The sequence below is a fragment of the Sprattus sprattus genome, assembly GCF_963457725.1.
Source record: "Sprattus sprattus genome assembly, chromosome: 13".
Taxonomy (NCBI): Eukaryota; Metazoa; Chordata; class Actinopteri; order Clupeiformes; family Clupeidae; genus Sprattus; species Sprattus sprattus.
In genome coordinates, this window is record NC_137911.1 from 16,800,716 (window position 1) to 16,828,226 (window position 27,511).

Genomic DNA, 27,511 nt, shown 5'->3' on the forward strand with positions numbered 1-27,511 from the left:
TTGTCAACACCCCGATGAAACGATTGTGTATTTGAGTCCTTCTGAACACATACACACACACACACACTGACACACACAACTTAAATTACATGCCTGTGAGTGATGCTCCACACTCACATTGCCCTTGTCAGTTACACAAACAAACAGCAACATACTCATACAAACTCTGTGTCTCGGACCCACATACCCCAACATACATGTTCAAACTGTGTCACTCATACTTAAGCACACACACACACACACACACATAAACACACGAAAAAATACACACACACATACACATACACATACACGCACAGTTGCCCTAAATCTTCTCCCTAGCCTGTCTTTGAGAGTCCTCTGTGTTGTGAGGCCGTGTCTGAAGGCTGATGTGACTGCTGCTGCTGTGATGTTTGATGAGTGTCTGATCCTCCAGCGCTGCCAGAGAGACTGTGTCGTTCATTTGCCTGTAAATCAGCCCATCTATCATCGTCAGCCACAGGCCAGAGCCTCCGATGGGATCTATATAAGACACCGCCGTCATACCCACCTACCTGCTGTCGCAGGGTTATAGCAGCACTGATAAAAGGCACCAAGGGGAGGATTAGGTTAATTTCACCACTTTAGAGCATAATTTCACACCAGGGCAGCAGATCAGGTTTTCAGATTGGGTCATTATCTGCCGATCTGTCTGTCTGGCCGTCCATCCGTCCACTTTCTGTGTTTCTGTCTATCATGGTTTTACTCACTTAACATCTTACCCGGCCATTTAGCTATTTAAGGTGTTCCATCACTCCTAACCTGTGTATTATCTGGATGGGATGCTGGCTTAGACTGGGCCCTGACTCTGCTCTAGTCAACCATGCTGTTGCCAGTACCCCTTGGAACTTTGGAACTACACCAGGGCAATCATGTGCCTGCAGATCTACTGCACACTGTGTTTGCCCCTGCAGGGGGGAGATAGGCAGCTGTAATGGAGCAATATTACAGCCTTGTTTGCCACTGATAGGGTTGGTGAGGGGGTAGCACATGCGTGGGTTGCTCATGAAGGAGGGGCTGTTCTTGAGCGGGACATCTGATGAAGAGTTCTGGGAAACACTCACAGATGTCCTGTCCTGGAGACCGGGTCGACTCAGAATTATTTTAATTGCACACAGGTCTGGCCTGTGTTTGTGTTTCCACGAACACACCAAACATGTCTAAAGGCAATAAAAAGTGGGAGAAAATGAGCGGGGAGGGTAGTCTTCCCAGCATGGAGTCTAATTTCAGGTAATTACTATCAATCACCTCAAACGATGAGCTCAAACGATGAGCTTGTGAAAGAGAAATTCATGTGGCTAGCTCTCATGTTTAGGATAGTAGATCCAGAAAGTTTTCTCTTTCTGTTTTTCTTTTCATTCTTATTTTACACACACACACACACACACACACACACACACACACACACACACACACACACACACACACACACACACACACACTAAAGTAGTGTTTGTTCTAATTTGATGTCCCTCTTGAATATATAATCCTTCCTGCTTCCTTTATCCCTCAGGATTCTGGCTTGTTTCAGCTTGCTGTGGCCTCATTTGAGGTACTGTACAATCACTGTTTGCATTTTATTTGTCTTTTTTCATCAGTGGCATATTTCCTGTGGTCATCTGTTGGTCAGGGTTATTCAGGGTTATTGTTTGTTATACCATAAAATCTCAATGTCAGATGGCCCTGCAAGACTTTTTTGATAGTCCAAGCAGGCAATGGCAATCAGCTATTAATACATTGGCTTCGATTTTGATGCCTTAACAGTGAAGTATATAACCTGAACCTTTTTTTCTTTCTTCTTCCTGATGTCTCATCCTTACGGCAGACTTGTTCCGAGCCTCTCACTGGATCTGTCTCTCTTAATCAGAACCACCCTAACATTCTGCTCACCTCCACAGTACCAGGTCCATTTGTATTCAGATGTGAGGTATCTGTGAGTTCAGCAGTTCCGCTATAGTGTAATGAAAACCTCCTTAAAGCCATTGAGGACTTCACAGCAAATAATTAGATAGTTTGACTGAAAGGCGTTTGGAGTTTGAAGCAGGTTTCATATGTCAGTTACTGTATATATTATTGAAAAATAGACCCTTAGACCTAGCAACATAGTTCTAAAGTACATGTTCAGTGAAGTGGATGAGAAAATGTGTCCCTCGAACACAATGACATTTGAACATTTCAACATGTAGGTTTTCTGGTGAAAGGCCACCAACTGAGATCATGCAATTGATGCACAGAACTCAGAACTCTGAGCTCCATTGCAGCATAATGCATGACTCCTATAGAGCTATGGCAGAGGAGTTATGTTCTGTTCTGTTCTGTTCTGTTCTGTCAGATGAGAGTTCTTATGAGGCATAAACCAGGCTTTATCTTAGGGCAACAATGAGCGCCTCACACTACTGAGAAGGCTGCTCGCAACCACGCACACACACACACGCACACACACACACACACACACACACACACACACACACACACACACACACACACACTCAGCCGTGCTCAAAGACCCACATTGCTACTGACATTTACTGCTATGCTCCACATTAGAATTTCCTCCCCAGCATGGGTTGACTTTTTCAGATGTGAAGAGAGGAGAGTGTGGGGGAAAGAAGGCGAGAGGGAGAGAGAGAGAGAGAGAGAGAGCGCTAGAGCGAAAGAAAGAGAGAGAGGGAGAGAAAGAGAAAGAAAGAAGGAAAACACATTTCTCATATAAATGTATGTGGACAATGGAGCGAATTAAAAATGCACCCTTCCCCTCCACCTCCTAGGCAAAACAGCCTGCAGAAAGTGTTTGACATGGTGCATCCATTGTAGGCTTTCCCTGCCGGCCACCACCACTCATGGACTGCATTCTCCCAGGCCCCTGTGCCAAGCCCAGTTCATCAGCACAGACTCTGCTGCTTCTCCAAGTTTACAGCGTTTTACAGCCAGTGCTAATTTTAGCATTGCTTATCTTCTTGTTTAGGATGTGGTGTCCTTGGAGAGCCCCTCTATTCTGCGCTCACCTTCCTCTTTTGGAGGGTGTGGGATGGGACGGAGCCTGACGCCTCTGTGTACGTCTCTATCCAGGCGAGGGAGGAGGGGTGGTAGGAGGAGGGGGCTGCGTTAGATCTGTGGCAATGTGGAGTGGCAGTTGTCCCCACAGAGAGGCGTGCAGAGAGTCTTGTTGCCGTGGCGTCTTTGAGCTGGCGTCTAGACGGAAGAGGGAAGAATTTGAATTAAAAACACAAAATCCCAGAAATGTGGTTTTTTTTTTTATATGTGGATTCTGGCAAACTTGCACATGTGTGTTTGTGTGTGAGAGAGAGAGATGTGTCTCGCAGGGCCTCCCTTAAAGATGAAGCCCTTTCATCCCGTGCCGGGTGACAAAAGAAATAGGGGACTCGGCGCGGAAGCAAAAGAGTCGTATTTTAGGATCCAAAGACAACAGCTCCCCTCAGCTGAGCAGAACAGCCGTGCTGCCAGCCTGAACAGAGGAGCGTCTGGGAGAGATGCAGGAATCAGTGCTGCCTCTACCAGGGGCCAGAAGCAGAGGCGTTTGATCTGAGCGTGTGCAACCAGAGCACGGAGCACAGGGGGAATCTGGAGGATCTTGTGTAGTAGCTTGTGATTACTTACAGTACAGTACAGCAACCATGGTTAAGCCACTGTCCCGTATTTTCCAGTATCCAGGGGCTCCAGAGGGTTTTGTGGTGGGGCCAATTGCATCAGCAGACTTCTCTCTCTCTCTCTCTCTCTCTCTCTCTCTCTCTCTCTTTCTCTGTCTTTCTCTGTCTTTCTGTTTCTCTCTCATACTCTTCTCCCCCTCTCTCTCTCTCTCTCTTTTTTTTCCCTCCATCCCTTTCTCTCGTTTTTAAGATGTGATCTGGTGCATCAGCTCCCTGCAGGTGAGTGAAATGGAGATGGAGTGTGTTGATAGCTGTGTGGAGCCCTGGTGCCGTCCCATCAGCCTGTGCGGCCGGCTCGTGCAAGAACCCCTGCGCTCCAGCTAATCAGCAGCGAAGACACCTCGTCAGGAGAGAGCGAGCGGCCATCTTTACCACTCCTGTCTCTCCTGTGGCGGGGTCGTTGCCTCCGTAGCGGGGTGTCCTGCGTCTCACACCTCATCTTCATTCCCCTCAGCACCAGGATGGCAGCATTGGCCGCACACTGCTGAGTTCTCTCTTTTCTTTAGAAGGAAGAGAAGATTATATATTCTAATTTAAATAAGCAACAGTTTCCTGTTTGGGTGGTCACAAGCTGTCAAGGAGCACAGTGAATGTCCCCTTTTTTTTTTTTTTATTAGAGTGAGTCAGTCCTTTGAGTCCGTCTGTCTTTACAGAGAAGTGTTTCCAGCCAGCTGTGTACACAGTGCATTGACAAGGACTCGCTGATCAGTTTTGGCTGCTCCAGCTTGTGTATATAGCAGGACCCTGGTGCTGTTCATTTATCAGCAAACCTGCAAACCAACAAACCTATCAGTAAACCACCATTCTTCCTCTTCTCCCAGTCAGGCTTGTACCTCTGCTCAACTCATAGACCTAAACCTCACCTAGACCCCAGTCAGGCTTGTACCTATGATCAACTCAAAGACCTAAACCTCACCTAGACCCCAGTCAGGCCTGTACCTATGATCAACCGATAGACCTAAACCTCGACCAGACCCAGTTGGGTCGCCTTCCTCTAAATCCACTCATGTTTACACTCCTTCTGGTCCTAGTCAGTTCTTTACTCTCCATGTTCAGTTAGGCCTGCATCTGTTGTGGATCCATTCAAGTAGACACCTTCTTAATCCAGTCTCAAAGTATAGTAGCAGTTTTAGTGTTTTGGTGGGAGTGTCAATACCCAAATAGGACCTGAAAATGGACTCCAGTATCCACTGAGCTCCACTGGTTACATTGACTGATTGAATTTTAAGTCTGAGTCTTATCTATTTTCTCTAATGACTCAAAGCTCTCTACCGGCTCGATCCAGACCCCCTCGATTCATCTCCGTCAGTGTTCACCCCTCGTCCTCTCTGCAGTGGCTTCGGCTGGATAAACGGCGGAGTAATATGAACAGGCAAATAGCAGCTCCCGCGATGATGATTGAGCGTGGAGGGGGCCCCTGAGAAGTGGAGTGGGCTAAGTCGAGGAGTTATTATGACGGGTGATCCAAACGACAGGAATGCCAAATGGACCCAGTAGCTCGGGACGACGTCTCAGTCAGGAAGAGGGTTATTTAGTTGTGGGGGGGGGGGGGTGATGAAGAAAAACAGATTTAAATAAATTCACTTTTCCCCCCGGCGTGACTTAAAAGGATTGTTGTCGTTGAGTTTTGTGGCCAGAGCAGTGCTGTAAACATTTATTCGAAATCCACAGGATACATGCGTCCTCATACAACCCCACCCCACTCACAACCGCCCCTGCCCCACCACCCCCAGGCCACTTTGCCCCCACTTGGTCTGCCTGCATGCTCCATGGGACCCTTTCTGTGACACCAGCTGCAGCCTCCCCTCGTTGCATAATCCACCTAACCCGCTGCAAGCCCATGGAACAAATTGCCTCTTCTTGCCGTTTGGCTTGGCGAGTTTCTGGAAGACGCATCCTCCTCTCTCTGCGGCGCGTCATGCTCTTCAGGGCCCTGCGGTGTAGCGATGCTGAAGAGTGCAGATGCGGAACAGCGCTGTGATCCCTCCCATTAGCAGAGTGAGGCGCAGGGTGCGTGCACTCATTGTGGCAATCAATCTCTCTGTGAGCAGACCCTCTGAGATTTATCACAGCTTGGGTGCTGTTTGTGGCCCAGCTGCCTCACCTTGTTTTTGGGTTGAAAATGAGGGTAGCGCTCTTTAACGTGTCGTATGAATCAAACACTCTAGGGGCCCCCTATCAACCCATCGCTGTCTGCATCACTTAAGCCAGTCATAGGGATAAGTGTGTGTGTGTGTGTGTGTGTGTGTGTGTGTGTGTGTGTGTGTGTGTGTGTGTGTGTGTGTGTGTGTGTGTGTGTGTGTGTGTGTGTGTGTGTGTGTGTGTGTGTGTGTGTGTGTGTGTGTGTGTGTGTGTGTGTGTGTGTGTGTGTGTGTGTGTGTGTGAGTGAAACAGAGAGAGAGAGAGTGAGAGAAGATCAGTGTGTGTGTGTGTGCCTGTGCCACACACCAGGCACTTGGCAGCATTTGTGTATTGTTTGGCATGTGCTCTCTCCTGAGGTGTGTGTGTGTGTGTGTGTGTGTGTGTGTTATGGGTGTTACTGCAAAGGGAGCAGCTTAGCTTTCAGCACACTTCTGCAGGATGTTTAAGAATAGGCTGTCTCTACCGGCATCACACTGTCTCCCCTGGTGATCAGCTATTATAGTGTGTCTGTGTGAGCGCATGCGTGCGTGCGTGCGTATGTGTGTATACTTATGTGTGTGTATACTTTTGTGTGTGTTTCTGTGTACAGAAATTGTCCATGTTTTAGTGTACACATGTGTGTGTGTGTGTGGTGTGTAAGAGTGAAATGCAGGTTTATGAGGTTTAGATGTGTTTAAACCCTACAGATGAGTGTAGAGGGGTAGGGTGTCAGCAGGCAGGTTTGTCTACCAGGTTTGCCCGTATTCTCCCACATAAGCCTTCCCAGCCTTGTTTATTCCCTGTCTCTAATACCCGCACCGTGGATCCGCCTCATCCTGGGGCAGCCCCACCCCAGCCCGCCTTCTCCTTCCCTGGGTAAAACGGACCAAATTCCTACCCCTAATCACAATGCCTCCGCAATAATCTGGGATGATGTTTCACCGCAAACATGTACGGGAGACACAGGCAAGCGATTCAATTCAGTCCTAAGCAGCTTTGGGATTATGTATGTATGCGTCCTGGATTAGATGTATGGATTGTCATCTCGGGGCGTGGCAGCCTGACCCACGTCTCGTTGGTAGGCGCTGCAGGTAGCCACGGAGACAGGGAGGCAGCCATCTGTGACAGCAGCATCAATATCATGTCTGGGAGGGTGTTTGTGTGTGTGTGTTTATAAAGGGGAGCTCTGAGGGTAAAGCCATTCCAACTCACATTGCTGTACTCTCATTGATGCTTTTGGTGGGTTACCATGGAAGCAAGAGCGCAATGCCTTTAATGGAAGTGATTTAGTTAATATAAAGGGGGGCGGGGGGCTGAAGCTGTAACAGCTCTCCCACAGTGAGGCAGCTCTCCATCAATCAGGTGTGTATGTGTGTGTGTGCTTGTTGCTCTCTGCCAGCCTTGAGATGAGAAAATAAAAAAGGACCAAAGAGTGAGAAGGCAAGGAGAGCACTTTTTGTCAGCAGTCTTAATTAAGACGCCAGTGGAGACTCCAGGATTCCAGTCTTTCTCTCTCTACAAATTTCTCTCTTTCTCTCTCTACTCACCTCTCTCTTTCTGTCTACACATCTCTCTCTTTTTTTCGGTCTGTCTCTCTCTTTTCACCTCTCTTTTTCAGTCTCTACACATCTCTCTCTTTCCCTGTATTTCTCTCTCTACACACCTCTCTTTCTCTGTATTTCTCTCTCTACATATCTCTATCTTTCTCTTTTTATGTCTCTCTGGCTCTCCCTTTCTCTTTTCTTTTTATTTCTCTATTTCTCTTACAATCTCCCCTTTCTTTGCCTGCAGCCTGCTAGTGCTGAGTGTTTTCATTTAGCCTGACATGTTCTATGTAGATGGTTCATGTTCTCCTGTGTCAGACATGTTCTATGTAGATGGTTCATGTTCTCCTGTGTCAGACATGTTCTATGAAGATGGTTCATGTTCTCCTGTGTCAGACATGTTCTATGTAGATGGATCATGTTCTCCTGTATCAGACATGTTCTATGTAGATGGTTCATGTTCTCCTGTGTCAGACATGTTCTATGTAGATGGTTCATGTTCTCCTGTGTCAGACATGTTCTATGTAGATGGATCATGTTCTCCTGTGTCAGACATGTTCTATGTAGATGGTTCATGTTCTCCTGTGTCAGACATGTTCTATGTAGATGGTTCATGTTCTCCTGTGTCAGACATGTTCTATGTAGATGGATCATGTTCTCCTGTGTCGGACATGTTCTATGTAGATGGTTCATGTTCTCCTGTATCAGACATGTTCTATGTAGATGGTTCATGTTCTCCTGTGTCAGACATGTTCTATGTAGATGGTTCATGTTCTCCTGTGTCAGACATGTTCTATGTAGATGGTTCATGTTCTCCTGTGTCAGACATGTTCTATGTAGATGGATCATGTTCTCCTGTGTCGGACATGTTCTATGTAGATGGTTCATGTTCTCCTGTATCAGACATGTTCTATGTAGATGGTTCATGTTCTCCTGTATCAGACATGTTCTATGTAGATGGTTTATGTTCTCCTGTATCAGACATGTTCTATGTAGATGGTTCATGTTCTCCTGTATCAGACATGTTCTATGTAGATGGTTCATGTTCTCCTGTGTCAGACATGTTCTATGTAGATGGTTCATGTTCTCCTGTATCAGACATGTTCTATGAAGATGGTTCATGTTCTCCTGTGTCAGACATGTTCTATGTAGATGGTTCATGTTCTCCTGTGTCAGACATGTTCTATGAAGATGGTTCATGTTCTCCTGTGTCAGACATGTTCTATGTAGATGGATCATGTTCTCCTGTGTCAGACATGTTCTATGTAGATGGTTCATGTTCTCCTGTGTCAGACATGTTCTATGTAGATGGTTCATGTTCTCCTGTGTCAGACATGTTCTATGTAGATGGATCATGTTCTCCTGTGTCGGACATGTTCTATGTAGATGGTTCATGTTCTCCTGTATCAGACATGTTCTATGTAGATGGTTCATGTTCTCCTGTATCAGACATGTTCTATGAAGATGGTTCATGTTCTCCTGTGTCAGACATGTTCTATGTAGATGGATCATGTTCTCCTGTGTCAGACATGTTCTATGTAGATGGTTCATGTTCTCCTGTGTCAGACATGTTCTATGTAGATGGTTCATGTTCTCCCGTGGCACCTTCTTCTCAGGCACATGGTATTTTCACTCATTATGCACCTTATGCCTCAAGTTTATATTTTGTTTAATTCCCAAACACACTGTGACCATATGTATGCACACATATACAGTATACAGATAGTATAGTCAATCAACAATTTGTGGTGTCAATGTGCTTTACAGAATGTGCTTTACAGAACATTTCCTGACACAATATGGCCCTTTGCATATGCTTATACTGTCTGTTTTCTCTTTGCACTGGAAAGGTCTTGTAGGCAGGACCTGAGGGCAGATGACAGTACCAGAGGGAGTTCTCGGAGAAGCCAGGGAAAACACACTTCCCCTGGCTGCTGTGTTTTTGCCTCGTCAGGACAGGAGCCGAGCGAGCTCCTGATGACAATGACAGAGTGGCCTCCGCAGTGTGTTCCTCTCCTCTCTCCCATCGCTTCAGTGGGGCCCTGAATATATACATATAGAGACGAGAGAGAGAGAGAGAGAGAGAGAGGGAGAGGGAAGACACACAAGACAGAGAGAGAGATGGAACGGGGCAGAGAGAGAGAGAGATAAAGATGAGAGAGAGAGAGGGAGAAAGAGAAACATTCGGAAAGACATTCAGATTAATGCGCCTGTGCCTTTGGTGCAGCGTGATGACGTCATCACCCGATTTCTGGCACGGCCTCCCGGGAGAGTGGTGATTGCTGCCTCCGCCAGGGTTCCCCGCGGTGGCAGGGGTGTTTGAGACGCGTGGCGTTTGGGAGGCGGTATTTATCACAGTTAGGCCTGACCAACACATGTCAGCTCCGTAGGAAACCAACCCACTCTTGCCACTGCTCCCGTACCATCCCTCATCGATTTAGCCCAAAACGAATCGCCTGTGACTAAGGAGCTAGCTGCTTATCTGTGTCCTGCCCCCATACTCTTCGCATCTCAGTGGTGTGTTCAGAAATGCTAAAGACTCACAGTCAAATGAGAAAAAGTGGTGTGTGTTGTGCTTAATGTGTCAGGTTTTGGGCTTCAGAGCACCAAGTCGGCTGATTTTTTGGTGGTGTCGAGTGTCACGTGTACACAACTGCCACACGCCGCTGTAATGGGAGCAACATCCCGCTGCCACGCGCTATTATTCTGATTACCACGCCACTCCGGCTATGACAATACGCCAATTAGAAGACGTGCGTGCCTTGCTGGGTTCTCAGTGTGGCTCCGGCCTCCGGCTGGTAAGAGTGCTCGCAGCCAGAGGAGCCAAGCCTGCTTAGACTAGACACTAATCAATCTTTTACATTTGTCAAATTGATTCTTTTTGATCACCATTATATTAAGTGATTATATTTTAATGAGTCATAGCTGCATAACACTCTTCATAGTCAAGACGAGGACAAGGGGCACCCATTTGCCAAGGTCAGGTGTCCTTCCTTGTCATTTGTTGTTTATTATTCTGTCAAAAGATCAAGCAACCATGCCCTACTGAAAGCTCTTGGTGCCTGTTATGTTTGCATTATCTACTGGCACAGAAAGGTCATCCATCACATTAACGTTAGAGTGGATTTAGTGTTAAACTGAATCCGCTTGTTGATATCTGCCAATCAAATACACCCCTCCCTTCCGTGCTCTTCAAGCAACGTGTTCAATTGCTGGAATTTCTTGTGGCTCGATCCAAGTCACTATGTTTTTTTCCCCATAGAGCCAGGACACAGTTTCATTATGAGCACACACTGAATGGACAGATAGAGGACCATGAGAAGCAATTTGCTGAATTTGACAAAAAGCTTACAGGATTAGAATCATGGACTGCACTTTAAACACGAGAGATGCAAACCCTTTTCTTAGCTCAGCAGTGAAAGGAAAGACACGAGACAGCTGACCACCTGTGAGGTGGCACCCTGTCACACAGGAAGCCCGGGGCTACTTGCGGTCAAACAGTGATGACCATTAACGCCACAGGTAATGGCTCCTCGGGGCGCTAGCTCCCTGACAGATTGGCAGCGCGTTACTAAACAGGTAGAGGAGGCTGTCACGGCAAGAGTAACTCAAGCGCTCGGCCCCTCTAGTAGTTAAGAGGCGTGGGAGGACGGGTGTCTGTTCTTTACTCTTCTCCTTGTGGCCCCATTCTGACAACCGCTCTCCGGTTTGATGCCTTACTTCACAGCTAATATCGAATTAGTCAGTCAGACGCGCCGATACGTGAGGCGCTCGGCCGGAGCCCTTAATTAGATTGTCACCGGACGCAGCCATCTTGGCATGCATGATTATATCCAGCCTAATCAGACCGTAATGGCAAGCGCTTGATTATGGCCCAAGCAACTGCTCCACAGACGCTGCAGGAATGCGTGGTGCGTACTCTTAAGTGCTGCCTTCATTTGTTTAATGGACACGCATGGCACCTGCACTAACTGGATGACGCTGTCTCACAAGACAAGCTGACTGACGAGAGAAACAGCTTCCCTAGTTAGTTAGTCCCCTTTCTCTACGTGTCCTTCGTTTCTCATTCTCTCACATTCCCCCTTGTCCTTTCTTTCTCCCTTTCTCTCTCTTCACCCTCCACTGTTTATCCATCTTTCTCTTTCTGTGTCCTCTCTCTCCCTCTCTCTCTGTCTCTCCCCCTCCCACAGTCTTTCTTGCTCTACTGGAGAATGCTATATCTAGGGAGAACCCAGTGAAGGCTTTTGGGAGGAAGCTGTGAGACTGGTGGTGAACAGGTTTTGGAGAGTGTGTGTGTGTGTGTGTGTGTGTGTGTGTGTGTGTGTGTGTGTGTGTGTGTGTGTGTGTGTGTGTGTGTATTTTGTGAGCAGTGTGGAGGATGTCTCAGTGGCCCTCCTCCATGGGGAGGAGTGCATTAGAATGTAATTAGATCCGCGTGGCACTTCCATTGGAGCGGGGAGCATTGGCTCGGAACGCCGATGCGTGATTTTCCAGTTGCTGCCTGCTTAATGTTGTTTTAATTCTCCCCCCTGTTGCTCCCAAATTTCCCTCACATCTGCCATGTTTGCACGCTCAGTCTGCTGCTCCGCGCCCTAATAGAGAAATCACAGCAAGTGAGAGAATTGGAGGGGGGGGGAGTGGCACAAGCATACACCCCCCCACCCCCCCACTTCCATCCTCACTTCAGTCCCCCTTGTGTTTCTCACACACATACGTTTCTGTGCATATTTGCTCATCTGATCTTCCTCACAACTGCAAGAGAAGTGTTTTTCTCATCAGAACTTTTCCTTCCATGGCCTTCCGTTTTGTTATCGTGGCCGTAAGAGGAAGTCTCCGCTTCGTGCTTGTGCCTGCTCCTCGTTGGGCAGGCCGTGCTTATCTGTTTGCATGATACTGTTTTGACATTACTTGCCTGGCGGCAGCGAAAGTCACTGAACGGGAGGTAATAAATTCCACTTGAGCGAAATGGCTTTCTGCTCTTTTATCTCTTTAAGTTGGAGAGAAAGGCGAGGCTTGTCCTTAGCTCCGTAATATCTTCCATGCCTTCTATCGACACGATTCAATTTGCAGCGCTGCAGCGTTCTGTAGTCTTTACCCTGCCAATGCCTCTCCAGCGCATGACTCATCCACCCATACCATCACTGAGAGGGCAGACAGAGAAAATCTGCAAAGCAATTGTGATTGTGTGTGTGTGTGTGTGTGTGTGTGTGTGTGTGTGTGTGTGTTGTTTGTGTGTCTATGTGAATATGTGCATGATAGATATAGACACCATATCGCTGGGCGATATGGGAAAAAATATATTCACAATATTTTTGTCTTTCCATATTGATGATATCAGTATTTATCATTCATTTGATAATGCCTTAGCCTTGTGCCGACGGACATGAGGAAATAATTTACCAATCCCACGAACAGTGTGTCAGAGTGTCATATTGCTTCAATAATAAACAGATTTGCAGACAGTTCTGCCAAAGAGGGCCCAATGGTTGTTGACCGGCCAAGGTCGTCATTCAGCACATCCAATGGTGGAGTTTGAAATAGCTAAATCTCCAAAATAGCAATAGCAAAGCTTATTGTTTTCTTCTAGGTTTGGTAGTGTTGTATGAAAGTGCAGTGGTGTATGTATTATGCTTTGAGATGGAAAGAAAAATTAGTTTCAAATGAAGATTTATCTATATTGCTTCAAAATACTTTGTTCATTCAGAATCAGAATTGTTTTTTAAATAAGTTTACACATACAAGGAATTTTCTTTGGCATTTTGGTGCATTCTTTGTGTATACATCTTTCAGGTGTGGTAGGGTATAAGATAAACGTGAAATGGTATATGCATTATGCCAACATCATAATGAATAAGTAAAGCTGAGAACAGCAGTGGACAAATTAAGTGTTGAATAACTTGACGCCGGTCCTTTTCAGGTGATGTAAAAATCTGTTTCCCAACTTTGTTAACACTGACCAACGGCATATTTTGCAGACAGTCGTAATGTGCGTCTTGTCACTTTTTAGATATTCAAACCACTTCCATGTAATTGACCTTTACTTCCACCGTCACTTTTGCTCCCCTCGCCAGTTCCTCTCTTATCCAGAGCTTTCTTTGCCGCCGGTAGCCAAAATGGTAGGAAATGTACTTTGACGTGCAAGCCAAAAACTGCAGACTTACAGACATTTATTTCTGCTGTTGGATTTCTCCATATTGAGTAAAAATATCCAAAGCTTATCCATTATGAATTTGATCGCGATCCCATGTCGTTTTATTTCCCGAGATTGATTTATCGCAAAGCCCGAACAGATATTGTATATGAATATTGCATAACTTCATAGTATAGCACTATGATCTTCGTCCTTGTTTAGAGCTGAAGGTTTCTGATTCAAGTACTTTCATGCATATTTCAGAATGCCTATTCCATTCCTTCCAAAAGGACAAAAAACCCTTGGAGGCGCAGATCAATTCTACACGAGCAAGCGCTGTTGATTCAGCTCGGAGTGTGTTGTGTGACTCTGCTGATTGCCTGAGTTGGTGTGTTTGAGGAGTGGCGGGGGCTGCCTTTCAATGTTAGGATGTGCTCTGGGGCTGTAGGCTCTTTATCTCCGCTAAACGTCGGGGTCCTGTTCGTCCTGTCGGGATTTATTTTCCGTTACTGACCGGTGGACTATATCCCTTATCCCTTACTAAAAGTCACTGGAAAACGGAAAACTCTCTATCTCTTTTCCCCAATCTCATTTCAGTCTCACACCCACCATCATTGGAGGAACCCACATCACGTACACACAGACACACAAACACATCATGTACACACACACACACACACACACACACACACACACACACACACTCACATCATGTACACACACACACACACACACACACACACACACACACACACACACACACACACACTCTATAGACCATCCAAGGCTGACCTTCCTGTTTTATGTGGTTGCCTATGAAGATTTTACTGTTGTGGTTGAGGGAGACATTACAGTTGTCTTCATTGTGCATATTCCGCAATATTCTGGCAACTTCAGGGAAGCATCCTATCTAAGCATTAAAAGTCAGGCATGGCCTCATTCTTAACAATGAATGAACACTGATGCAGGCAACTGGATATAGCCCTTTCCTTTGATGCTGAGATGATAAAAGGGTCCAGCTGTTCCTGTAGACGTCATGTTTTATTGGAATTGACAACTGTAATGTTCAGTCTTTGAGTGGCTGACAGTTACAGAAAAGCTGTCATATTTAAGTTAAGATGTTTCAGAACAGACCAGCTCCAACTGGGTTCTGCCTTGACTCTGGATTTCATATGGAGTGCATAGATAAAACCAAATTCAATGAGCGGCTGAAAGCTAGATCATGATGTATAAGCTGTAAAATAACTGGTGTTTATTCATAAGATCTTTATGTTTCTAATACCCGCTTCTGTACTGATCTCCTCTCCACCAGACATGTGGACAAGGACGCGGACGGCTTTGTGAGCTTCAAGGACTTTGAAAATGTCATCAGCTACGGGCAGGCGAACAGCTGAGTCGTCCCGGGCCTCCCTCTGAGCAAGCGGTGGCGGCAGCGTCCATCACGCCACAACGGCCCCCGCCAGCAGCCACGGGAAAGCTCTGATGTCTCCATTCCTGTAACCTGTCTCTTGTTGATCTATTGTCCCACTGGGTGCTGGTAGCAGCTATCCCCTCTACAGGTAAGCTCTACAGCTTTGTCCCAAACTTCTGCGGGGGTCTGCCTGGTTGCCCACACGCCGCGGACACGGACGGGAGTAATCTAAGTGTCCTGAGTGCTCAGACTCTTAAGCGTGATGATGAGTTTTGATGTGTTTATCGATCCTGGCGCCCCCGGACTCCTGGAATGTAATGGAGACACTTGCATTGCCATTGTGCAGCCCCCGTCGCAAACTGTATTAAGGCCAGACGCAATCTGGCCTCATCTAATTCCGAGGCCCAAAAAAAAAAAGAGAGGCAGTGTTCTAAGACCTCGTCTGCTCTGTGATGTATTTCAGGTTGTTTTCCCAGGAGCACTCTGCCCGTATATACGGGGGGACCTTTGTGTGCCTGCCGGTCGTCACTTCAAACCCATTAAGCGGCACGGTGAAGCCTGATGTCTTTTAATCCCCAGGACTAAATCCACTTCCGCAAGAGAAATGAACTGGCAGCTCACTGCAACAGAAAAATTGAATGTGAACAATAGTCATCAGATTAAGCTTTTTAATCAGTTTCTTTAGGTGAAAAACAGGCAGGTTTGGATGCATACTGAACAGCCTGTGGAACTTGGAATTCTGGAGGATTCTCTGTGGTTTCTTCTTGTTACACACGATTACGGAACAGTAAATACTTGTTTGTGTTTTGAGAGATTTGCTGCACTCCCGTCGGAATAAAGATTAATGTTTTTGTAATCAGTCTTGAGTCCTCATCTGAATGACGCACGCAAACATACACACACTCACACACACTCACAAACAGAAACACACACACACACACACTCTCACACACACACACACACACACACACACATTCATGCGTGATTTTCAAATCCATCAGGAGGCTCAGGAGGCTGTGAATGAGGAAATGGAGTTGGAGGGGCAAACCCCAACAGAAGCTGCCTCTGGGCCGTGGCTCAGGGCTGCTTCCCTTCTCCAGTCAGCAGTCATCTGAGAAGCAATCAAACACTTTTCAACTCAAATACGTGCTTAATCCACACACACATCCAGGCTCCTTTTCACGAGTGACCCCCACTCTCTCCAAATATGCACAGGTCCCACCATTCATCAGCACATTGTGCATGTGTGTTTGTGTTTGTGTGTGTATGTGTATATGTGTGTGTGTGTGTGTGTGTCATGTGAGGCAAATATTGGCAAATGGCTGCGTTCTGCATCCTGTCAATGATGTACCTCTAGGCATTTGTCTGTAGGAGCGGAAGCAAACACAAATATCGTTTGCTTTCCTCATTAAGGCTCAATGCCATATCCACTGCTCTGACACTGAATAATGTCACGTCGATCAATTCTTCCAGGGCAATTGAGTCTTCATCGTTTTCCTTTCCATTGAGAAGGGTGCCATTGCCGACAACCAGGGAGAAAAAGATGACACCAGAAGAATATGACACAACATGGAGACTGGGTTGTGGATGTTTGGCTGGTAAGGATTTATCACAGGATCCTCATTATCAGATCTGGTCAAACGTGTGTACAGTATGTGTGTCTGTGTATAGGTGTGTGTGAGAGAGAGAGATGATGAATCAGCTGCAGGCCTGCATCAACTCCAATGTAAGCATGATCTTACCTCAAGAATTATTACTGCAATTGTGTGTGTGTGTGTGTGTGCTGTTTTGAAGGGTCCTAAATTAAGATATACACCACTACGGTCTCCTCATTCAGCAGCTGTTTACATCGGCATGGAAATAAACATGATACAAGCAAATAAGGAATGGATAGGGAGAGGGAGAGAAGGAGGGGGAGAGAGAGAGAGAGAAGGAGGGAGGAAAGGAGAAACGAGAGAAGAGTGTGTGCGAGAGACAAGAGGAGAGAGGCGGAGAGGATAAGGAGGCAGAGAGACGGGAGAGGGAGGGAGAGAGAGAGAGAACATGGAGAGGATGAAATATCATTAATCAGGCTTGGCAGATACAAATGAGGGACCTTGCTCTCTGCTCTACCTGCTTGCAGATACAAAGTGTAGCTACAGACTTCTCTGTCTCCGCCAAAGGTGGAAAAAAAACGTCCCTTCGTTCTTCCTTTTATCTTCCCTTTTTCTTTTCTTTTTTCCTCTCCCTGTGTCCACTGCGGCAGTCACTCATAGTCTCCGACTTGTCCTCACCACTTGAGATGTTGGTGTTGGGGGATGGTAAAAGAGGCGACCAGAACCTTAGAGACCTGTCAGGCTTGAGGAGTGGTGTGTGTGGCTGGTGGGCCTGACTCTTTTTAGTGATGTTGGGCAGCGAAAGCGTGTTAACATGGATCTCACACACAGCCTGCGCTAGCCTTGAGGGGATATTTATGGTGGCTGGCACTGAATAGGCGCTCAAACGGGGGCAGCAAGACGGGCCAACATCAAACAGCAGGGTGGAGGGAGTGGAGGAGAGGGGGGGAGGGGGGTTCAAGTCTTATCACCACAAAACTTGCGGCATCAGTCAGTGCCAGTAATGCACTCTTCACAGAATTCAATCCCAGTGAAATATTTACTGTGTAAAATATGGAGCTGTTGGTGACCATGACTCATAGGTAATCTTAGTGTCATAGTGTGCCATGCTAGACCTCAAGAAATATATTATTGATTCATCCAGTTCATTTCTCCGATCATTTTACTGAATGCATGTATAGGTTCATTCTACAATTGAAGTAAGGGATAATGTATTGTCCGGAGGTCATTATCCAAAAATAAATCCAGACGGGATGAACAGCAGGTGTTGTTTCGTCCTGAAGGGATTTATTTTTGGATAATGACCGACGGACAATACATTATCCTGCTTATTATAGGGTAACTTGCCAAAAACGATAGAAGACATTCCTCCAACATAGCTCTTTTTAATGATTTAGTTGCCATTTTGTGATTTCCGCTAAGAAAATTTTTTTCTTCAAGCAAATAGAACTTTTAAGGGTCAGGTGTTGCATAGCAACCCATTTCTTGCTGACTTCAAATTACAATGAGTCTGTTACATTAAATGACCGGACTACTTTGCGGAATGATATGAAAGATGTGAATTAGAAGCAAAACACCCGTTCCCATTGACAGCGGTCAATATCTTTTCGCAGTGGTGAATATCAGGAAATATTCGCGGCGAACGTTGGGGTGGCCCATTCAAAACAACAGTACAATTTGGAACATTCTGAAAAGTTGTATAATAATCAGTGTTAAATAGGCACTGTCTAATGTTTAAATATGTGCAAATGAAACCTCTTTTAGTCGTGATTTTCCTTTTGCACGTGAGATTAAATGTAGGAAACTATCTCTACTCTCAACTTCTTTTGTCTCTGTTAATGAGCTGCGCCATCTGCAGTGGAATCAGCTGCAGTTTGTGAAAGCAGTGAGCCAGTATCACTGCATATTGGGAAGCGATCCCCAGTGAACTAACATCACTGCAGTTTTTGAAATGATCCCCATTGAGCCAGCGTCACTGCACTTTGTGAAACCATCTCCAATTCAGTTTGAGAAACTATTCCCAGTGAACTAGTGTCACTGCAGTTTGTAAAACCATCCCCAGTGAACCAGCGTCACTGCAAGGCTAGTTGTCATGACGAATGCAAACAGGGTAGGCAAGTTCGGAGGCGCTATGAGAATATCGATTTTCCTATGGGAAGCCTATTAAACTTGATTTATGGATACTTTTCTCCTTCCCCCCACCCTTAAGCTGACTTTAGCCACACAAGGGCTCCGGCGTAATGGAGGGAGAGAGGCCGCTGCACGCAGGCTGATTTACACGTTGGGGCCTCCACTTGGATAGCGCCGGACTGCTGGGCTGGATTGCCACGACAATGTGTCAGCTGAGATCTGAGCATTTCTAGGCTTGGGTGTTTTTTTTCTCTCTCGCTTTCTCTCTCTTTGCCCTTGTGGAGGTTTTGTTCTTTGCTGTCTGAGAGACAGTGAGGCTAAGTGATGAGTAGAGACTTCAGCAAGTGCTGTTGTTGTGTGTGTTTGTGTGCTGGATGCACACAATAGGAAAGGTAAATGAGGCGACTGCGCTTACGAGAGATGCATATTTTATTCATTCTCCGCTTGCCCTGGAACCCTAATCCATTAGCGCTCGGTGTGAGGGAACACTCTGGTTCAACACAGAGCAGGGAGGGTGGGTGGGTGCTGCAACATTCATAAACCTGTTTGCAGAGACACCCGGCCCAGAGGAACCTAGGATAAGATGATAAATGCTCAGGCAATCTGCAATCTGCCCACCAGGGATTGTTACTCAATATCCCCAGTTCTCGTTAATGAAATGAAACATATGGCCCTTTTTTTTCTCTCCTCGTGTTTGAAATGAAGACTTGTTTGTCGGATGAGAAGAGGACAGTCCTGTCTGTGCAGAATTAAAAAAAAAGGCGTGATGACTATCCAGAGCCCTCTGCTGCACTCAGGCAGTTAGCGGAGTAGAGTACAACCCCGTCGCTCTTTTCTCTCTCACCCCCCGCGCTCTTTGCAATCTCTTTCACAGTAAGCGCGCAGTCAGCGAACACTAATTATATGTGCAAACAGTCCACGACCTGTTGAAATCCACATTACAGCGCTGTAGCACGGGGTGTGGGTTCAATTAGCGCTGGGTAAATAGTCCTAGCAGCCACTAAAGGGGCCCTTATCTGCCTTATTATGCTCCCAAAGCATTGAAAGGTGTCAGGGACTCCTTCCGGACCCTTGAGTCAATCGTGGGCGGGCAGGAGGGAGGGAGGGAGCGGAGAGAAGAGGGCCTTGTAAGTGTGTATTTATTTAACGCACAATGAGCCCTCTCAGGCCCCAAAGAAAGGATGTTGAATTACCACAGTGAGTTAATTGTATTGGTTTCATTTGTAAGCCTCGAACTAATTTACTCCTAAATGTAATAGCTGGAGTCCATTTAAAGGCGGAGAAGTCTATCTTTAGGGAAATTGCTCTGGGATATTTTGGACAAATAACGGGACGAGGGTTGTAACCCTGTACTTTGCATGTCTGGTAAACCTGTTGCTATTTACAGCCGCTTGCCTTTGCCAGTTTTGCAAAAAATAGTCCAGTCCACCCGAACATTTAATGTTCATTTAGTTGGCCAAACCATAGACTGTTTTTTTTGTTTAAGGCTGTTTATTTTGGAAGCACTTTTGGGAACATACTTGGATGATTGTTTCAAGCTCATTCCTGGAATTGACTGTTGTTTTTGTTGCACACTGACCTCTGTTGATGCACAGTATCAAGTTCAGTATGGCATCTAAATCTATACTGAATCATTATGCTGCACATATGGTGCAATTAGCAGTCTAGCACCTGATGCTGAAGACACGGAAATCACACACACACACACACACACACACACACACACACACACACACACACACACACACACACAGACAGGCTCCATTTGCTATAATGATATGTAGACTGGCCGGTATTAAGTCCTTTAGCATGTTGTCATGTCTTTGTTGTGTACCTCATACATTAACACTCACGTGGCTCAATACCAGGGTGAGGGTGGTGCTGGGGGGGCTTGCTTGGGTCTGGGATGGTGCAAACTGATCCAACACCCATCGATTCCCACCCATTTCTGCCCTTCAGTAGTCTGCACTTGGCACTCCTGATTCATGGGCACAGCAACCCACAAACAAGAAGACTCAATGTTCCAGCCATGTTGAAAGATTAAGCAGCCTTCATGCCTGCAGTGACAGTGACAAAGGAGGCAGTCGGGGGACAAACAGCTCCGACGTGGACCCACCCCAAGTCTGGTTATTCACGTCCGGAACCACGACCCGAGGAAATACACCCCCTGTCATACCATACCACGTACACACCTGAGGAGTGGATACACCGCAGCAGCACTGAGTCTAGACTCATTTCAGCCTTACTCATTGTAGTTTATGACTGCGGGTCTTTCATGGTCATCGTCCCGAAACATTCAATCAGAGAAGCCGGTGAAGTATACAGCGTCCTAACATGGAGGTCTTTTGATGTGAACTCAACACAGGATGTTTGGTGCCAGGTATCCTCTACTACAGCCTGCTTGTGAACAGTGTTTGCGAGTGTGTGTTTGTGTTTGTGAGTGTGCGTTTGTGTTTGTGAGTGTGTGTGAGAGAGAGTTTGGCAGGCTGTTGTGGGAGCGGCCGCAGCATTGATCGGGCCCGTCTGATTCAGCTGGGCTAAGCAACACGCCTGGATGACGCTGCAAACGCCCCCCGAAGCTTCTCTCCTGCTGCCTGAAAAACGTTGTTTTACATGAATCAAAGCTGCCATCGATTGTGCTAATATGGACGTCGACTACGAGCCGATGCCAGAGGCGAAGGGAGGCAGCAGCGGTGGCTCCTCCCTGGCCGGGAACAGTGAAGCATGACTGACAATCAAATTAACCGCCCGATATTAGCACTGCAATCACCTGTCCTACGTGCAGAGAGAGAGAGAGAGAGAGAGAGAGAGATAGAGAGAGAGAGAGAGAGAGAGAGAGAGAGAGATGATAGAGAGAGAGAGAGAGATGGAGGAGAGAAAAAAAGGAAGCTACAAACGGTAATTACCTGAAGGGTGATTATTACATCAAAGTGTCCAAACATAGGTGACATGCTCAGAGCCGCATGCTGGTTCCTATCCAAACGGCACGGCGGCCATTCACACATCAGAGAGTGTAGTCAGGTTGCTGCTAAGCAAACAGGCTTGATAGAGGTAGGCGAGGGAAGACGGAGTGGCCCATAAAGGAGGGATCAATAAGGAGGGATCAATGGTTTGGTGAGGGCCCAAGAAGACCCCAGGGTGAGCCCTGGCTGCCCACTACATGTGAAGTGGAGTATTATGACTATAATCCCAGGGTCTTTGCGCTCTCTCTCTCTCACTCATGCGTGAGTGTGTTTGTGTGTGTGTGCGCACAACTCTGTGGCTCTGTGGAGGCCCAGGGTCACGTGGTTCTGGCCCAGTTTTTAAAAACGGAGCATGAGTGTTTCCTCTGTGTCTTTGCCGCTGGCTGGCTTGGTGTCTGGCTGGCTGGCTGGCCACGGATGAATCAGAAATTTGAGGGAGTCACAGCATGGCTGGAAAGGTATGGTTATGGGGACACTACACAGAAATGGCCACTGACTGGAAACAACTGCAGTTTGTGTCAAGCTGGAAAAGCTTTACAGGACTAAGAATAGTCAGGGTGCTAATGACCTCTCCTCATTCAAAATCTGATTCATTTTTAGATGTGTAGCTTATGCTTGGTCGCTCCTAATACTGATACTGTGGTGAGTTGGGGAATTTTATATAATTATGTTTCAGAGCCTTGCAACGCATAGACTGTAGATAGGCACCTCTGAACTCCATTGAGTGGCGTCCTCATAAAGTCAAGCATACACATCCAAGTAGACTACGCACAGAAGGCAGTGAAACGACAGTGTGCCTATTAAATACCATCGCTCCCTAGAGTGATGAGCATCTATAAAAAGGCAGTTGATGTCTCAAAGCCTAACACGTCTGTCTGAAGGAGATGCATCCTGTATGGGGGCGGGGGGCATTTAAACTGTAAAGAGAGACGTCGGCTTGTGTTCGCGTTGTCTTTGGGGAGAAGAGGAGGAGAGGAGGGGTTGCTATAGAGACGGCTCCCCCAGCGTTGTTGTTTTTCTTTTTTTACACAGTGAGTCCTTGGGGGAGCCATCTCCCAGAGAAACTTTCTCCCCAAATGCTTCAATCTAATTATGCAGAAGTGTGGGCGCGTATTTTCTGAGTTTATTTTCAGTTTCACAGATAACGATTCACAATTCACAATAAATTCACTTTGTGCCGAATCCCTTTCATCCTCTGACCTGTCAAGGTAGATTTAGTTCAAGCAAACACATTCTACCGAGTGCTATGTGTACAGATAAATAACTTCATATAATAGTATTTATTTCAAATGCCATTTAATGAAATTAAACTAAAATAATTATGTAGTGCAGTGACATTCTTGTAAGACTTTTCTTATTATTATGCACATTGTGTGCTTTACCCTGAACCCTTAATTACACGTTTTATCTTGAACCTCTAAAGGTTTAGATTTGGACCAGTAAAATAAATCACAATATTTTGTGCACAGGAATATAAGGCAAATGTTTTTATCATGCCTTGTTGATCATCTAGGTGCAAATTAATAATAAAATCTGCATGTTATAAGTACCCTATAAAAGTCTGTTTCTCAATGAGGGCAAGCTGATGCACCTAAAAGATGTTGTCACTCTGAGAGTTATATAGTCAACTTGCTCATCTAGGTCCAAATAAGGTAAATGATATCTCATTAATACGCTGCCTTTTTTGACCGCAGCATACTGCCAGCCTCAGCAATGCTTGCTGCTTCATTAACATGTGATGTTAATAAAATAAGACTCCCCCTCACCAGATGTATCTTCAGAGGCTCGTTGGAAGTTGCGGCTGCTCGCACACAGAGTGCTTCGTCACGGGTGCACGGTGCAGTGTTGCGCAGCGCAGTGCTGCGGCGCAGCATTCTGGCACAGTGCTGCATCAGCGGAATCACTTCATTTAATCGCATTAGCATGAGATCTGAGGTTTTTAGTCTACCCGTAACCTAAACCCCACCCCCCTCAACAAGGGCAAACCAAATTCACGTACAGCACACCACGCTTGTCAGTATTTTGAGGCAGTGGGACTGGCAATATGCTCAGTAAAAGAATGGATTTATGGTCATAGTCTAGTTTGGGAGGATCGCTGCATTTGTGCTTTGGATCACCTCAGGCAAAGAGATTCAGCGTAGGGTGTTCTTGCGTTTAGATTCCCAGGGTGTGTCCCAGTGGCAGATTGTATGTTGGTGGGTTAACTGGCCTACATGAAATCATACGTAACAGATACAGCCAGCCTGTTCCTGCGCCATCTATTACCGACCCCAACATCACACAGAAGGGAGCGAAAGGTCATTGATGTCGCCTGTGGTTACGGCCCACTCGCTCCCTCTCCCCAGCTGTTGACAAGGTCCTTTACAAAGAGATAGCGGGAGTGAGAGAGGGAGAACAATGCTCGTGTGAGAGGCTTTTTGCCCTACACAGCACACATAGCAAGGCAGGGGTTTGTTATGGCTCCATTAAGATGTGAAATCTGCTTTTTGACAGGCCAAGAAATGCAAACACTACCCACCCCAGCAGAGCCTAATGCTGGGTGAGTGTGAGTGTGTGTATGCCGGTCGGAAGATCTCTGAGGGAAGGCCTGAGGCTAAATCAGCCAGCTGAGAGCAGAATTAACAAAAATGTTCTCCGACTCGCTCACCCTACCCTCTCTGTCTCCGGGCCCTTTTCAGCACAGGCACAGGAGGACAGGCTGTGCTGTTGGTGGAAAACACAGATTCCCACATTAACTTCAGCTCTGCCTGCTAACATGTGGTGTAGCATAGTGCAGTGTGGCAGAGTCAAAGCCATCATATAGACTTATTTACACTTATTTAGAAAACAAAGATGTTTTAAGGGTGGACATGATAAACATTCTGTGAATGAGCTGCATGAGCCCGTGGGGGTTGGTAGTTACAGTCGTAAAATACTGGCTGGAATGAGAGGAATCCTATATTTGTGTACGTTAAAATCAGCGACCCTTCAAATTATATTAACGCTAGTTCCTCTCTCACCTCTGAGGAGTACTGCTTCTCCACTGCGTTTTCTCCAGGCTATAAAATCACAGTCATGCCCCACAAATCCTTATGCAGCCCATTCCACCGAGGCCTCGAAGTGTCCTTGCACCAAATGGCGTCGGTGCAGCGCGGCGTGGTGCGGTGTGCAGCGGTGGGGCCCCTGTGACAGTGCCATAGAGAACCCTGTGGCCGAGGGCTATGGTGGAGAGGATGGAGAGGAGTGAAGGAGCTCGTATTTCTCAACGCAAATGACCCACCAGGGCTTAGTCCATTAGCGGATCTGAACAAATGACTCCATCTGTGCTGAGGGTTGACCCTGCGCACACAGGACAACAAAAGGACGGATTTGCTAAAGAGGGGGCGGCAGTGTGTTCTTCCGCACGTGCTGCACACACGCTCACACACACACAGGGGTGGGGGAGTGGATTTATAGGAATAGGATGGCTGTCATGAACCTTGTCTTGTCAAATGGAGACTCTTCACAATGGCTGGGTTTCACCACACTCACAGTATAATGTGTGTGTTGCTGGTTCGAAAGAAATCCCTTTTAGGTGTCATCCAATGAAACCATTCTTTATTAATGGAGTCCATTTCTTTGAGGCTGGCGCATCCACACACACTCACACACACTCACACACACACTCACACACACACACACACACACACACTCTCTCACACACACACTCACACACACTCACACACACACGCTGCAACAGGACTGTATGTTAAGTCCTCAGAAAGAGATAGATGAGTTGATTGATGGCGACATTGGTTTCCAGAGAAAGCAGCGAGTGGGGTCTGTTGCGTGCGTGAGGAGTGTCTTATTTTATTGAGGGAGGATTGCGGAGGGTTTTTATTGTTTGCATATCGCATTAAAGCGGCGCTGGGTGGCTCGGCACGGTGTGGCGCGGGGGGAATGACGGCGGAAGTGGCGGCCATTACAGTGATTGATTTTTCAACAGGCAGACTCGTGGTTGCCGCAGATTCATCACAGCGTCCCCCAGCTCTTGGTGCTGCACCAGTGAAAAACAATCACCTTGTTTCTCAGCTGCACCCAACAGAGACACACGCACACACCAGTGATGCACACCACATACACACACATTGATACTTAGATACTCACACATACCGCAGTAGTACACACACACACACACACATAGCCACATTAAGAAGCATGCACATACACCATACAGACTCACACTTACGCTCTCAAAAACATGCCAAACAGATACATGCTAAACACACACTCTCACCAACACATGCCCAACACACACACTCAGAAACACGACAAACACACAAACTCCAGTGATGGTCCCAGACTCCCGTAGATTATTCTAATAATAGCTGTCTGTGGCTGCACAACATGAATGCCTTTATGATCTCGCTCCTCTTCACCCATCATAATAAAAATGCAGACTTTTATTTTCTTTTGTCCTGCACATCCCTCTGGGCACATTAAAGGATTTTAACAATTTCTCTCCAAATGGGGACATAATGATGAGTTGGGGATTGTACACCTCCTCGTTCCACTGGGGAAGGAGTTTAGGTATGAAGCTGTGTTAACTGTTAAGGTAGGAAGCTGTATTCACTGTTAAGGTAGGAAGCTGTGTTCACTGTTTAGGTGTGAAGTTGTGTTTAAGTGTGAAGCTGTGTTCACTGTTTAAGTGTGAAGCTGTGTTCACTGTTTAAGTGTGAAGCTGTGTTCACTGTTTAAGTGTGAAGCTGTGTTCACTGTTTAGGTGTGAAGCTGTGTTAACTGTTAATGTAGGAAGCTGTATTCACTGTTAAGGTAGGAAGCTGTGTTCACTGTTTAGGTGTGAAGCTGTGTTCACTGTTTAGGTGTGAAGCTGTGTTAACTGTTAATGTAGGAAGCTGTATTCACTGTTAAGGTAGGAAGCTGTGTTCACTGTTTAGGTGTGAAGCTGTGTTCACTGTTTAGGTGTGAAGCTGTGTTAACTGTTAATGTAGGAAGCTGTATTCACTGTTAAGGTAGGAAGCTGTGTTCACTGTTTAGGTGTGAAGCTGTGTTCACTGTTTAGGTGTGAAGCTGTGTTCACTGTTTAGGTGTGAAGCTGTGTTAACTGTTAAGGTAGGAAGCTGTGTTCACTGTTTAAGTGTGAAGCTGTATTCACTATTTAAGTGTGAAGCTGTATTCACTGTTTAGGTGTGGAGGTGTGTTCACTGTTTAGGCATGAAGCTGTGTTTAAGTGTGAAGCTGTGTTCACTGTTTAGGTGTGGAGGTGTGTTCACTGTTTAGGCATGAAGCTGTGTTTAAGTGTGAAGCTGTGTTCAGTATGCATACTATGTAATTGGTAATACATCACTACTGGTAATAGATCATATATAGATCATACATCATACAGTGGTTGAAAGAGAAAAACTCACCTACTGTATGGAGTACACAAGTGAAGTCATCACAAACAACAATAAACTGTCATCTCGTGATGCCAAAGATCATGGTGGTCGGATGTTTTTGCTCTATATCAAACTCTTTTGCCGTCTGTAAGGTGACACCAAATCCTGTGATTTGTGTTTTTTTCTCCAGTATTGGGAGCACTTAGTCCAGGCTAATTTAGCGGCGCATCTCTCCTCTCCCTCTCCACGCTTTTCAGCTAAGCCACCATACAGGCACAAGCACATTCATTTTTCATTCATTCATTCGTTCAAAAGCACTTCGATCTGAAAAATGCATATTTCTAATCCTCTGATTACTCTATGGCACCAGAATCATGCAACATTAATTTACCTAAGGACCTCGGGCAAAACTACTAGATGATAAAGACATCCGTGCTGTGCTTTGTTTTTCAGTCAAATGTGAAGGTGTGACAGGAGCCACTGTGGTAATTACCCCGGCGGGGCAAGGAGGAGGGATGGGGGGGGGGGGGCGCCACAGCGGTGGCACTGCTCTGCCCGCGTGCCTTTATAGCCC

General features: G+C 46.3%; 1 protein-coding gene across 1 annotated transcript in view; it reads left to right on the top strand.

The window, feature by feature from the left end:
- efcab11 (EF-hand calcium binding domain 11) overlaps positions 1-14,875 on the top strand; it is a gene marked incomplete at both ends in the record, with an annotated part of 54,653 nt that extends 39,778 nt beyond the window's left edge. Inside the window, one exon of the mRNA XM_080849819.1 lies at positions 14,794-14,875. Within this exon, the coding sequence (XP_080705945.1) occupies positions 14,794-14,875 (82 nt within the window). The remainder of the gene's footprint in view (positions 1-14,793) is intronic.
- Between the last annotated feature and the right edge of the window lie 12,636 nt (positions 14,876-27,511).